This window comes from Bolinopsis microptera, chromosome 12, assembly GCF_026151205.1.
Source record: "Bolinopsis microptera isolate Bmic1 chromosome 12, MBARI_Bmic_1.0, whole genome shotgun sequence".
In the NCBI taxonomy this organism is placed as follows: Eukaryota; Metazoa; Ctenophora; class Tentaculata; order Lobata; family Bolinopsidae; genus Bolinopsis; species Bolinopsis microptera.
In genome coordinates, this window is record NC_087083.1 from 2,992,786 (window position 1) to 3,007,860 (window position 15,075).

At 39.0% G+C, this 15,075-nt stretch overlaps 3 protein-coding genes across 3 annotated transcripts in view; 1 reads left to right on the top strand and 2 right to left on the bottom strand.

Moving 5' to 3' along the window:
- The window catches only part of LOC134824002 (actin-binding LIM protein 3-like), a 69,703-nt gene that overhangs the window by 47,564 nt on the left and 7,064 nt on the right, over window positions 1-15,075 (bottom strand). The gene's annotated exons all lie outside the window — the stretch shown is intronic.
- Window positions 3,112-15,075, bottom strand: part of LOC134824511 (uncharacterized) — a 44,716-nt gene continuing 32,752 nt past the window's right edge. Inside the window, exons 55-66 of the mRNA XM_063836418.1 lie at window positions 14,421-14,552; window positions 13,934-14,119; window positions 13,570-13,712; window positions 13,242-13,386; window positions 7,791-7,918; window positions 7,373-7,562; window positions 5,348-5,485; window positions 4,941-5,108; window positions 4,493-4,601; window positions 3,620-3,752; window positions 3,339-3,516; window positions 3,112-3,194 (exon numbers count right to left, since the gene is read on the bottom strand). Of these exons, the coding sequence (XP_063692488.1) occupies window positions 3,112-3,194; window positions 3,339-3,516; window positions 3,620-3,752; window positions 4,493-4,601; window positions 4,941-5,108; window positions 5,348-5,485; window positions 7,373-7,562; window positions 7,791-7,918; window positions 13,242-13,386; window positions 13,570-13,712; window positions 13,934-14,119; window positions 14,421-14,552 (1,733 nt within the window). The remainder of the gene's footprint in view (window positions 3,195-3,338; window positions 3,517-3,619; window positions 3,753-4,492; window positions 4,602-4,940; window positions 5,109-5,347; window positions 5,486-7,372; window positions 7,563-7,790; window positions 7,919-13,241; window positions 13,387-13,569; window positions 13,713-13,933; window positions 14,120-14,420; window positions 14,553-15,075) is intronic.
- LOC134824001 (uncharacterized) overlaps window positions 8,430-15,075 on the top strand; it is a 123,641-nt gene continuing 116,995 nt past the window's right edge. Inside the window, exon 1 of the mRNA XM_063835629.1 lies at window positions 8,430-8,453. The gene's annotated coding sequence lies outside the window, so the exon portion shown is untranslated. The remainder of the gene's footprint in view (window positions 8,454-15,075) is intronic.

Genomic DNA, 15,075 nt, shown 5'->3' on the forward strand with positions numbered 1-15,075 from the left:
AACGGGAATCCTCGCCTCACAGTCCTCTCCTGTTATGCTCCTACTAACTGCAGTGATATTGAAGATAAAACTGCATTCTACAACGCTCTAACCAGGATCATCTCTAAGGTGCCTCCTCACAACATGCTAGCAGTGTGCGGTGATTTCAACGCGAAGCTCAGTAATAGCTACGGTTTCACATACCATCAGTCAACCAACGACAACGGCGAACGACTACTGGATCTGGTAGACCAACACCAGCTGATAGTTGCTAACCGCTGTTTCCAGAAACCGGCTAATAAAATTTGGACCTATGAAGACCCCAAAAGAGCAAAGCATCAAATTGACTTTGTACTCTGGCGTAAGAAGTGGGCAAACAGTGTGAAGAACTGTCAAGCGTACAACATCATGCAAACTGTCGGTTCAGATCACCGGATTGTAACATGTTTTGTTCAAGCCAGCTACAGAGTCAACAAAACTCCAGCACGGGACCCTCTTAGGAGCATTGACTGGACTCCACTGATCCACGATTCCATCATGAAACACCAGTATGCAGTGGAAGTGAAAAACAGGTACAGTGTACTCCTAGAGGAAGCAGAGCTCGAGTCCGACTACGACCTGCTCGTTAAAAGCGTTACAAGCACAGCACTTAAGGTGTTGCCAAAAAAGAGGAAGAGGAAAAGGGAAAATCCTTACAACGATCCTAATATTGCACACCATCGAAATATCCTAAAGGATGCGTCCCTGAGTCACAGGATTTCCCCCTCTTTTTCGTCCAAGGAAAAGCTTGAAGACGCAAAGAAGCAACTGGACGAAGCCTATAATGCTGCTACTTCACAGCACATTCGACAACAGACTGACCTGCTGGAGAAAACTAACCCTGAGCACAGGCATCGCAGTTCCTGGCACATCATCAGGCAACTAACATCTTCCGACACTGTGCCATACTGCAAAGTGCCAGGAGGCACTACCGAAGAACGGCCCAACATCTGGTTCGAGCACTTCAAGTCCCTTCTAGGCACAGAACAGCCTCCGCCGGACCTCACCCTCCCCTTCTTCAACCAGCGAGTCTCTGACACCCTGCCCATCAGCTGCTCATCCTTCAGCATGTCAGAACTCGACACGGTTCTGAAGTCCGCCAAATCCTCCAAGTCACCCGGTCTGGATAGCATCCCTCCCTCAGTCTGGAAGCTTCCCCAGCTACGTGAAAACCTCCTCGGATTCTGTAACAAAGCACTCATGGATGGTGTGATCCCTCAAGCCTGGAAAACGGCCTCAATCATTCCTATCCCCAAAAAGGGTGATCTTACTAATCCAGGAAACTACCGTGGCATTTCACTGGCACCGGTTGCAGCGAAAGTTTTTAACAAGCTCATCCTCAACCGGATCTACCCATTCATTGATCCCCTCTTGCGGCCAAACCAAAATGGTTTCCGTAGAGGAAGATCCACTCTCCCACAGGTCCTTGCCCTACGTCGTATACTCGAGGAATGCAAGATCGGAAATCGCTCAGCCGCAATTGTGTTTGTCGATTTTTCGAAAGCGTTCGACAGCATTAACCGGGATGCCCTTTTCCACATCCTCTCCCTCTACGGTATCCCTGCTCCACTTGTAGATGCTATCAGGCTTCTTTATGACTCATCGTTCTCTCGTGTCCAGACCATCGACGGCCTTACTGACTTTTTTAGGACACTTATTGGAGTTCTCCAAGGGGACACTCTAGCACCCTTTCTCTTCATCATCGTCCTTGACTATGTCCTCAGAAGCTGCATGGGTGAAGAATTCGGTCTTACCATCGTGCCTAGGAAAAGTCGAAGAGTGCCTGCGGTCAAAATCACAGACCTTGACTTTGCTGATGATTTGGCCTTAATGTCAGACACCATAGAGCAAGTCCAACTTCTGCTGACAGACCTTGAAAATGCAGCCGCACAAGTTGGTCTTGCTATGAATGCTTCTAAGACCGAGTTCATGACCATCAACATCCCTGACACTGTCGACTTACATTCCATCTCAGGCCGCCAGATTAAACAGGTTGATGACTTTAAATACCTCGGCTCTTTCATTGCGGACAGTAGAAAGGATTTCAACACAAGGAAAGGAATGGCCTGGTCAGCCTGTATTAAACTGCAAAAAGTCTGGTCCTCTGGCATTTCCGAACAACTGAAAGTCAAGTTCTTTAGAGCCTGTGTCGAACCAGTATTGCTCTATGGATCAGAGACATGGACCATAAACAAGCAGCTTGAGAAGCGCCTCAACGGATGCTACACCCGTCTTTTAATGAAGGCCAAGAACATCTCATGGAAGAAACATCCAACCCTCAAGCAGATCTATGGCAACCTTCCATCTATTGCCTCAGTGGTTGCGTCGAGGCGTTCCAGATTTGCTGGGCATTGCATGAGAGCTTCTGACCAAGTTATCTCCACTATCCTCCCCTGGCGACTTGCCCAATCCGGCCGTGGAAGGAGACCACTCACCTTCCTGGACGTAGTAGCTCGTGACACTGGGCTCCAGTTAGACGACCTTCGAACTGTTATGTGCGATCGAGACGTGTGGAGGCAGACAGTGAATGGGATTTCGATTGAGGATCGCCCAAAGTAAAAGTAAGTAAGATGGCGACTTTAGCTGGGGATGTTTCTAAAATTGTGGAATAAACTGATACATAAGAACTAAGATACAATAGCTGATACCTAAGATGGCGACTTTAGCTGGGGGTGTTTCTAAAATTGTGGAATAAACTGATACATAAGCACTAAGATACAATAGCTGATACCTAAGATGGCGACTTTAGCTGGGGGTGTTTCTAAAATTGTGGAATAAACTGATACATAAGAACTAAGATACAATAGCTGATACCTAAGATGGCGACTTTAGCTGGGGGTGTTTCTAAAATTGTGGAATAAACTGATACATAAGCACTAAGATACAATAGCTGATACCTAAGATGGCGACTTTAGCTGGGGGTGTTTCTAAAATTGTGGAATAAACTGATACATAAGAACTAAGATACAATAGCTGATACCTAAGATGGCGACTTTAGCTGGGGGTGTTTCTAAAATTGTGGAATAAACTGATACATAAGCACTAAGATACAATAGCTGATACCTAAGATGGCGACTTTAGCTGGGGGTGTTTCTAAAATTGTGGAATAAACTGATACATAAGAACTAAGATACAGTAGCTGATACCTAAGATGGCGACTTTAGCTGGGGGTGTTTCTAAAATTGTGGAATAAACTGATACATAAGAACTAAGATACAATAGCTGATACCTAAGATGGCGACTTTAGCTGGGGATGTTTCTAAAATTGTGGAATAAACTGATACATAACTACATAAGAACTAAGATACAATAGCTGATACCTAAGATGGCGACTTTAGCTGGGGGTGAGTCGTATGACGCTGTGCTTTCATTAGACTTAGCAACAACATAGAGCCCCCTTCCATCATCATTAAGTGTAATCTTATCTAGAGTTGCTGCAGCTGTCATAGTCTGGGTCCAGAACGTACCTCCAACGAATACCTCCGCTATTTGCAGTTCCTGAAATCGATCTCGTCAGAGAAATGAGGTAATTATTCCACTGTTTATAGTTTGTTTTTAGTCAGTGTAATATTTCCAATTTGATCAACATTCGGAGTCCTACCTTTTTGCTATCGCTCTGCTCAATGTAGATGCTGCCAGCATTTTTAGGATTATTCTCCAGATCATATGTGAAGTAGATATCAGTGCTCGTGGTGGTACTGATCAGAGAGGATCCCAGATATACCTTAGATGTACTTTAATTCGAGGATTGTTGAAAAAAAGTTATATGTTAAAATCAAAATCTCTCTCAAAATATATATTATGGTAAATTTCTTGAAATTGTTATTTTCTTGAGTAAAATAACTTGTCTCACTTTAACTCCTTGATTTCTTGCTTGAGTTTCGGTTCCAAAAAGAATAACGATATCATAGATAGTTGCCAGATACAAAAAGTCAATGTTAATCCAACATTTTAAAGTATCCTTCTTTACTTGTGCGAGATTTCCTGAAATAAATAACAAATTAAAAACCTTGAATCAATAAAAGGATACAAATTATAACATCTTCATAATTGAGAATAAACAAACATTATAATTAAGAACTAAAACTCAGACACCTCCACTGTTAGTCTGTGTTGATATTTGGTCGATGGCTCTGTCCCAAGTTTTCCCATCTACTACATCACTCCCCGAGGCTTGCCCTCCTACGGCTACATTCTCCCCAAACTTGTCACACCTGATCATATGATTCAGTCACTTTTCATTCATCTTATTTGATTATTATAAATGCTGCTTTAAAGTGAAGAAATGCATAATTTAGACATTAAATGGACTTTACAATTTGTTGCCCCAACGGCATGGGGGGCGCCATAACGCCATCGAAAGGCTAAAGCATCCACCGAAAGCAACTCATCTTTTGTTAATTCATGTATTTTTAAAGATGCCACGGCAAATTAGCTATAATCTAATAAAATACATGCAGAGAGCTGTACGTACCAGTGTACTTTAGCAGAGGTTCTATCAGCCATGTAAGTTGGTGCAACCCAAAGAGCCCCTTTCATCCAGCAAGTCTTACTTGATAGACTGAACTCCACTCCCGCACACTCTGGACAAGGGGAGATATAAAACGGAAATTACATGAATGAGGTTGTGATGTAGGGCCTGTCGTGATATCATAGATCGCTTAGGTTCCGCCTTCCAGAAATTGATTGGGATCATTTAGAATAAATAATAATAATCAGACTAATTAGAATAATTAGAATGAGATTGTGATAATTTGTTATCAACCTATACTAGTCTACAGTAATTAAATAATTATAAGGATCGCATTACGGCCGATAAGTCATAAGGTACAACTATAGCTGTTTTTTGTCAGAAGACCTAGATGCAACTATTCGGTGTCAGTTAAAATCAATTTCGCGACATATTCTTCAATAAAACTTACTGCATTTGGATTCGTAGACTTCCATGCCTAATTTACCACCTAATCCATCAGATGCACAAGTGTTTGACTTTCCGTTAGTTTTGTATTTTGTGCTGGCGTCTGCAGCGGAGAGGCAATATCTGTCAGTTGTACTGGAAGTGTGTGCCATAATGGCAAACACTGTCCAACCTAGAAGGGAATTGTACATTTTATAGTAATATTTATGTAAATAAGACTACCAAAATGTATCGGTTTGATATAAAATTTGTTTAACTTTCAAATTAATTTCAAATTTATCTTTCCATTGTTTTTAATCTTCTGCCAATTTCGGTTAACTAGAACTGCTTAGTCCCATTATTGAGATAGCTAGGTTCTTCCATCCAGTATACAGAGATAAGCAGTTACTGCAGGTTTCCATGACGACAAACCTTTCTTAGCAACTTCATTTCTGCACCAGGCCAGCGCTGTTTTGTAGCTTTGCTGGCCCAGATTGGCTATTGTGGCGCTCAGCGAGGTCTCTGCGTAGCAACCCAGTTTCTTGAGAGCACACTGGTCTGGATCGCTACCTGTATTTCATTTGATGTCAGGAATGATATTATTTCAGGAATGATATTCCATGGTGAATGATATTATTTCAGGAATGATATTCCATGGTGAATGGTATTATTTCAGGAATGATATTCTATGGTGAATGATATTATATCAGGAATGATATTCCATGGTGAATGATATTATTTCAGGAATGATATTCCATGGTGAATGGTATTATTTCAGGAATGATATTCCATGGTGAATGATATTATTTCAGGAATGATATTACATGGTGAATGATATTATTTCAGGAATGATATTCCATGGTGAATGATATTATTTCAGGAATGATATTCCATGGTGAATGGTATTATTTCAGGAATGATATTCCATGGTGAATGGTATTATTTCAGGAATGATATTACATGGTGAATGATATTATTTCAGGAATGATATTCCATGGTGAATGATATTATTTTAGGAATGATATTCCATGGTGAATGGTATTATTTCAGGAATGATATTCCATGGTGAATGATATTATTTCAGGAATGATATTCCATGGTGAATGATATTATTTCAGGAATGATATTCCATGGTGAATGATATTATTTCAGGAATGATATTCCATGGTGAATGATATTATTTCAGGAATGATATTCCATGGTGAATGATATTATTTCAGGAATGATATTCCATGGTGAATGATAACGGCTTAGTGGCTCAGTCTTAGTGGCTCAGTTGGTTAATCCGGGCCTGGTATTGCTTGAGGTACCAGGTTCGATTCCCGACTCTGTCACTAGCCGTGGGGTGAGCGTCGTCGACGCTCAGCTAAGGATCCTAAGTGGTCTATGCAGCCCCCCGGTCCACTCAGCCAAATACTCGAGAAATCGAGTAGAAATCGGGAGGGTTAAATGAGGAGCTGCCCATTGCAGCAAAGTCTCGGGCGAAGAAAGTATGGTACACACTACCTTAACCGTCACTGGCCTAATGTATAATTCTATAATTGAATCCTTCGGCTTCCTGTAATTGGCTGGTTACACACTTGTGTAACAATGTGGCTGTTGGAATGTCCGAAGTGAAATAAGTGTTGAGATTTAAAAAAAAAATTATATCAGGAATGATATTACATGGTGAATGATATTATTTCAGGAATGATATTCCATGGTGAATGATATCATTTCAGGAATGATATTCCATGGTGAATGATATTATTTCAGGAATGATATTCCATGGTGAATGATATTATTTCAGGAATGATATTCCATGGTGAATGATATTATTTCAGGAATGATATTCCATGGTGAATGATATTATTTCAGGAATGATATTCCATGGTGAATGATATTATATCAGCCAAATTTTATTGAATAGTGTTTGGCCATTTAAATTACGTTTGTCCTGAAAGAATGAGACTATGAGAGTTCTGGCTTCTCAGATGACCGAGATATGAAGCATAACGAGTTTGTTCATTACGTGTGATCAGGTGATTGGGTTGATGCTAGATCCGTATTATGGGAATCGTGCAGAGTGCCCAATTACGGTGTCGTAATTGGGTAATCATTAAGAACCCAATCAATTTTGCTAACGAGATAAACAAATTGCTTGATAACTTCGTCATTTTAAATCCGTTTCGCACCATCTTTTCAGATTATATTTCGGATTAAATGACCTATTGCAAAATGTTACAACGGAGTCTTTAACATGTCACAAACACCAGTATAAGCAATTCAATGTTGATTGGGTGTGGCCCCCAAAAATCGAATTTTCAAATTTTGGTGACGGGATCCTCGAACAAGTAGGTACATTATGCCATCAGCAAGGCAACAACTCTCAAATATAAAACATATCGGTGGTATAAGACCCAACTTATGGGTACTGACTTTTGGCCCCCCTGTATATTACTTTAACTGATAACGTACTTGTTGGATTTTCTGCTCGACACAAGTTCAAGCACTTGTTGGGATTGGCAGCCTGTGCACTCTTGAGAGTGTACGCCGACATGGTCTTAATACCCGGCAGAAAACACTTTGGGACACCGACCACGGCGTGAGAGGTAGTTTTTAGTTCGAAGGTGTTTTGAACTGTTAGTGTGTGTTTCGCTTCTGGAACCTGGGAGGAGTAAGTTAGGAAATTATTTATTTGCTTGTATAGTCGAAATTATCAGGAATAATATGTATATCCATCGTTAATAGTTTTAAAGGACTAAAATCAAGGTAAAATTTACTAATTTATTTTATACTAATATCCAATGGGTCAAAATAAAAGGGACCAAGAATTGAAGATTAAAACTTTAAAACCAGGCAGCACATTCAAGAAAATGGAACTTTTAAACCGTACCTCCAACTTGGTAGCGTTATCCTGCCAAGTGAGCACCACAGGACTAGGCAGGTACTGAGCAAGCATTGTAACTGTAACGGAAGTGTCTTCTCCTACTTTTCCACACCCAGCTGTTGTTCCCATGAACTCTGGAAGTTGCATTTGACAAACATTTCATTTCACAGTGCTGGCAAGGACGACCGTGGCTCTTATACATCATATACTATTATACTTCCTATACAGCTATACTATTATACCCCTTTTTCATGCATTAAGACTAATCGGAAGTCGTTAAGAAGGTTTATTTTTAGTTCAAACATTCCATAAATTCCGTGGAAGTTGTATTTGGTAAACATTTCATTTATAACTATTAAAAAATGTTTGTTTTTAAAAATTAAACTATTTATCAAGTTATTGATTGTGCCAACGAGAAGCAAACTGCGTTAAACAGGAATTTTCACCGTTTTAATATGTGTCAAAAAATCGTCGTGTTCTCATTGAATAATTAATATGAATTCGTATTGAAATTCTTCAATTGTACTTGAGTATATATATATATATATTTTATTTTCTCACCTCTACCACTCATTTGGGATTTCCACCCACCATAATTTGAATTGCTGAGTTACATAAATTTCTAAATTTTAAATACTTTCAACACTACTATATAACAAATAATTTGAGGTTTTTACTGCGTTTTAAACGACGACCAACAGCTTTTAGTGGGTTTATCAAGTACTTTTCAGCACTTACCACTATATTTATTTGGTTTGAGTTAAAGTAGAGAGGTCTCAAATCCTTTACAGCAATGGTTATCACTGATGTCTATGACAAGATGGAAAAGGAGTTAGAAACGTTAAACGACAGTTTAAAAGGTAAGAAGAAGTTGGATACTATAATTGCAGATTCTTTAGACTTACCCACAGGGAATAACAAGCCGGATATGTTTGAAGTTATAAAGGAACTATACAGTTTCAGTAAGAGGGCCGTGTCACTACTGAAGACCAAGTCTATACTAGACACACCTGCACCACAGGAAGGGACAGCTACCGAGGCACTAGATATAGTGAGAAAGGAGCTAGCACAATTTAGACAAATTCTCATTGAGCACAATAAAGGTGGTCCAGATATTATACCTGAGATTAAGACCAATCTCGGACCCAGTGAGACTCATACTTTAACGCTGGAAGGGCAGAATGAGGCAGATAAGATAACAGAAGAACTCTGGTCCTCAAAGGTGAAGAAACATGTTGCATCAATACTGCCCAGCATCCCTATTAAGGGGGTCTCAGGTGTCAAAGAAGGCACAGCAAGGTTAATATTCGAGAACAAGGAACTTATGGAGAAAGCTAAAGATGCTCTTAGTGTGGACTACAAAGTGTCTGCAAAATCCCACACCGTGACAATGCTTGAACCTAAGCTTACTATGTATGATCTCAAGGGAGATTTTGAGTCATCTGAAGAATTGCGCCAGAGCATCCTTGATAAGAACAGTTCCATTAAGAGTTTAGTTGAAGATGAGAACAACACTTTCAAGGTTATTTTCTTGGAGAAAAACAAGACCTGGGCATGCCTACAAGTGTCAGTGAAAATCAGGCAGTCTATAAGGGAGTCAGGTGACTTTGTACACGCTGATCTTGGACAGTACAAAGTTAAGGATAGGTATCATGAAATCCAGTGCTTTGACTGTCAGAGCTTCGGACACATGAGTGGCAGTGATTACTGTAAGTGTAAGAAGTATAATGCCGACCCAGTGTGCTTCTACTGTGCAGGTGCCCACAAATCGAAAGATTGTGAGAAGAAAACGGCAGGCCAAAGATCTAGTATCAAGTGTACGAACTGTAGCAACAGTAAAGACAAGAATGTTAAAGATAAATGCAAGACACATTCTGCAGCTGACAGATTATGCCAATCTTATGTAATAGAGCAGAGTTATATCATGGCCAGAACGAGCGGATGTGAAACATCAAAAAACTCTTATCTCCAGTGGGCAAAGATTCGACAAAGAGAGCTTGGGATAAACTAGTCTTAGCCACGTTTAATGTTAATCGTCTAGTGAACAAGACAGTAGAGGTTCTTGAACATCTAACTGATGAGGGGGTTGATATCTGTTTTCTTCAGGAGACTTTTCTTAAGGAAGCAGATACTGCAAAGCTACAAGAGATACGAGATTATGGTTGGGGTATTTTATCCAACCCAAGGAAGCATCGTAGTGGTGGAGGAATAGGTATGATTTTCAATAAGAACCTTAAGTTGAAAAGCAACGGTAGAGTCAAGAAGTACAAGTCTTACCAAGTCATGGAAGTTATACTTGAAACAAATAGTGGGATAATCAGACTTATTGATGTGTATAGACCGCCTTACACCAAAAAGGCCAGGTACACTGAGTGCCACTTCTTGGAAGAATTCAGTGAATACCTGTGTGATTTGTCCGGTAAGCCAGGAACCCCGGTGATTGCAGGGGATTTTAATTTACATGTTGAAAGACCTAAAGATCTTTACCCCGCAAAGTTTCTTTCCCTTCTTGATCAGCTTGGTTTCATCCAATGTGTACCACTAGAAAGAACTCATAATCAAGGAGGAACTCTTGACCTCGTGATAACGACCAAAGTCTTCAAAGACTCTATAACTTCTATCAACATTGTGGAATCTGGGACTAGATCAGATCATTTTCTTGTTAAATTTGTAGTGTCTGTGAGCCTGAAGACCTCTTTGAATGATACTAGGGTGATGAAATACCGTGATTTTAAAAGTATTGTGGTTGAGGATTTTAAAGCAGATATTTTGGTTTCTGATCTCTGTAAAAGAGATGCTTGGTGCTCTGAGAGTCTTGATGAGTCAGTTAAGATGTACAATAGTATTCTATTGGAACTTATGGACAAGCATTGTCCTGTGATCAGTAAGGAGATGAAGAGTGAAGACAAAGGTAAACCTTGGATGGATCAGGATCTGAAAGCTTTACAGAGGCAGAGGAGAGCAGCTGAGAGAGCCTGGAGGAAAGGCAAGGGACAGAAGGATATTTTTGTCAACCTCAGGAACAAATTTATTGTCATTGAGCGACAGAAGAGGATTACTTACAATAGAAAAGCCCTCTTAGCCTCTGCGGGAGATACGAAGGCTCTGTACAAGAAAGTTTATAGACTCACGGGTGAAACTACCCAAGAAAGGCCACATGGTAATGACACTAAAAAACTTGCAGAAAGTTTTAAAGTTTTCTTTGCTGATAAAGTGAATGATATCAGACTTGGGATAGAAGAAGAAGGAAGTCATATCGGAGGGAACTTGTCATCGTCAGAGAATCTTGAAAGTACCTATTCAGGGCCATCATTTGATAAATTTCACTCCATCACTAGGCAGCACCTGTTACACACCATTTCTTAGATGTCTAACAAGTTTTGTAGTCTGGACCCTATTCCAACTTTCATGTTGAAGAAATGCTCTCAGGAGTTGGCACCGATCCTCCTGCACATAATAAACGGTTCTATGTCGCAAGGTGTGTTTCCAGCCGAGATGAAGACTGCACTGGTCAAGCCCACTATCAAAAAGAAGAATGCTGATCCAGATATTCTGAAGAATTACAGACCAGTCTCAAATCTTGCAGTTATGTCTAAACTGATTGAAAAAATTGTACTTGAGCAGTTGAACAATCACTTACATTTGAACAGTCTGCATTGCCCAGTTCAGTCTGGATACAGAGCGAACCACAGTTGTGAAACCCTGATGGTCAGGATGGCAGACGATATTCTTAAGGAAGTGCAGAAGAACAACATTGTGATTGTAGTCCTACTTGATCTCTCTGCTGCTTTCGACACGATTGATCATACAATCCTTCTTAAGAAGCTGGCAAAAGATTTTGGTATTAAGGACTCTGCATTGAAATGGTTTAGTTCATACCTCTCAGGCAGGTTTTTCAAGGTTAAGTTAGATGACTCATTATCTGACTTCCTGTGTCTGTTGTTTGGGGTACCCCAGGGCTCTCTATTGGGACCTATCCTGTTCATCTTATACATTAAGCTGCTCCAGGAAATAGCTAGAAAGTATGGTCTCGATATACAGCTTTATGCAGATGACTCACAACTTTATATAGCTTTCCACCCGATGAGACCCATGGAGCTGCAGAATGTCACTAGTAGGATCAATGACTGTCTGTCTGAAATCAAAGTATGGATGGTTAATAATTTCATGAAACTGAATGAGAGCAAGACAGAATTGTTAGTCATTGGAAAGCCTATGGTACTGAAGAAGTTTGACCTTGAAATAACAATAAAGTTTGGTGACACCATCATTACACCAACTGTATGTAAAAACGATACCTGGAAGAGTCTTGGAGTGTTACTAGATGAATCTCTCAACATGGAAAGGCAGATAAACAACGTTAGGAAGAACTGTTGTTGGACAATGAATAATCTAAGAACTATCAGAAAGTATCTAGATGAGAGAGTTAAGCTCATGCTGGTCAAACAACTGATCATATCAAAGCTGGACTATTGTAATGCCCTTTACATGAATCTTTCAAAGACTAGAGTGAAGAAGCTGCAATCTGTTCTAAATGCAGGGATACGTTTCATTTACGACATCTATGACAGAAATACTGACTTGTCTCCTTTCTACAAGAAAGCTCATATCCTCCCTGTTGAAAAGAGGATATTTTTCAAAGTGTGCCTCATCTGTTTCAAAGTGGCCCATGGATTGGCACCAATGTACCTCCAAGAGTTGGTTCAAAGGAACAGAGATGATAAGGCTGTCAAAGAAACCAGAACAAAAACAGCATGCAACCTTCTTATGAAGATACCTAAGTTCTCTAAATTGAAGGCAACTAGCAGGCGGTTCAGCAACTATGCACCTGAATCATGGAATTCTCTCCCTCTTAATGTCCGTAACATCGAGAATATTGTCTCTTTTAAGGGTAAGTTAAAGAACTATTTGTATGATTAGCTATAGCCTGTTTAAGCTATTTTTTGTGGCTTCTAGTCTTTTTTGTGTTATTTTTTGTTTTCCGAGTATCCACTTCTTGTTTTTCTGGTTTTTATCGGTGTGTCAATAAAATCAATTATGTAATATGTATACTTTAACCATTTTTCTGCGACAGTTAATCTGATATTATCTCTTTAACATTATTTAGTATTTTTTGATTTATGAGACCCGTGTTTTGTTTTTAACTTTCTGCTCCGAGGAGGAGAGAAAGTTATTTGAGGAGAGCCGCTCAGACATGGGCACCGTATTGTATAAATTATTTAGTTATCTTTATACAATATCTTTGTCGCATAGTAGCGGGGTAGTAAATACAGTGTTTCGTTTCGTTTCGTTTCGTTTCGTCTTATTTGATTGATTGATGGAATGATATTTTGAATAAATTTACTAACATGTCTTTATATCAGGATGACTGTAAAGGTACATTTTACCGACATTTGAAGTCAAGGCGTTGTTTTACTGATAGTTGTGGCTGACTAATTATATATATATATATATTACCAACGATGCGAAGAGCTATGGGGTCTGACTCTATCCTTTCTCCTTCCAGATCAACTTTCAGCTGATAAAGACCCAAATCCTCTGTTGCAACTTTTGGGAAGCTTAGCGTGCTGATTGTACCATCACCTCCCACGAACGAAGTTACCTAGGATACGGTTAGTTTTAATATTTATGATTATCAGCTATCCTGAACAACATCTCTCAGTGCTCTTACATTAATTTACTTACTTTAGAATAATTAAATTAGGTGTGTTCATGATTCTTTTATGGTATTTAATGTATTTTCCCTGAAATCGACTAAGAAAACGGAAGAAAGTTAAGAGCTTACCCTGTCCTTATCCTCGATTTTAGTAGTTGGATTGAACTTGTACCAGGTAGAATTAATATCTTTGATGCTTGAAACTACTGTTGCCCTCATTTCTGTCTTCTTTCCGATCTCTGCTATCACATAAGAAGTGTCCTGTTTTATCGCTGAAATTCGTTCATGTTAAATAAATACGAGGTAATAGTGTTAGTACAACACAAAAACCTCGGCCTCATATGCGCTCGTGCGAAATACCAATGATGATATTTACACTATGTATATCATTTCATATCGGATTATTTTATTATTTATGAATCAAATCTTATGAGTAATTGCAAAACAATAATGAGCAACCGAAAAACAAAAACAATAATTAATGTTTCCTAACAAATTGTTCCGATGTCGATTTCAGTAGAGTAGTATATGGAGTCTACTCCAGCTTTCGTGACTTTTGCTCCGATCATGACTTTCTTGTTTTGTAGATCAGGTGTAAGACTCAGAGAAAATACAATTGTAATTGTTCCTTTTTCTGTGTCTTTTTCCTCTTTATCAGGCGCGTCCACAATAGCAATTTCTTGGGATGTCACAAAGTTAATTAAACGAAACATTACGTAATCAGACAATAATCAAAATGTGTGGCAGTTGGCAGCAACAGGAGTGTGAAATATGCCTATGACTCTATGATATCATGATATCAATATTTCAATATTTCTGATGAATTGAACATCATTTTTAATTTTTATAGATGTGAATTCTGAATACTGTTGATTCCATATTTGTTTTGGCTGTAAATTTGGGTTTTATTTGCTCAATCACTATCATGTGTGTTCGGAAAATACAGTTCACCTCCCCACCAGTACCCACTGAGTACTCACTTTCTTCGTTGTATATTTTAAAGTCCGTAGCTGTATAAGGGGTCATGCCAGGTTCGTCTCTCCAAATTATGGTAACCTGCTTCGCTGATCCTCCAATTACACCGATTATTACGGATGGCAAAAATACCCAACCTGATATGAAAGTGAAACAAAATATGTTAATACTTTAATATGAGACTAATTATTTTGGAGTAGTAAATAAGTAAATAACCTATAGCGAAACTTAAGTTAATATGAAACTGTTAATACTTTCAACACTACTATATAACAAATACATTTTGGTTTGGACACATAGTAAGACAGCACAAATATAGGTGAATTCTTCGTATATTTACATCACTAGCCTATAAAAATAAAATTAGGTTAGACTAATGAAAGCAATTTAAAAATTCAACAACTTGAAAATTCAAACAGATTTTAATCTGAAACTTTACTAAAGAGCTCAATGTGCTAGGTAGAATGGACAACAGAGCATAACAGATTATTCAGCGAGTAACTACAATCCTATTTAACCCAAAAATATTAGTTCTAAATTTTGAAATAAGAATGCTCTCTTCTCTATCAAGTGCTGTTGGTCGGACTTTTCTTACTACACCTAATTTAAAAACTCCCATAGTGAAATCAGATTTATGCGCTAGAAAACAATGCATGGAAA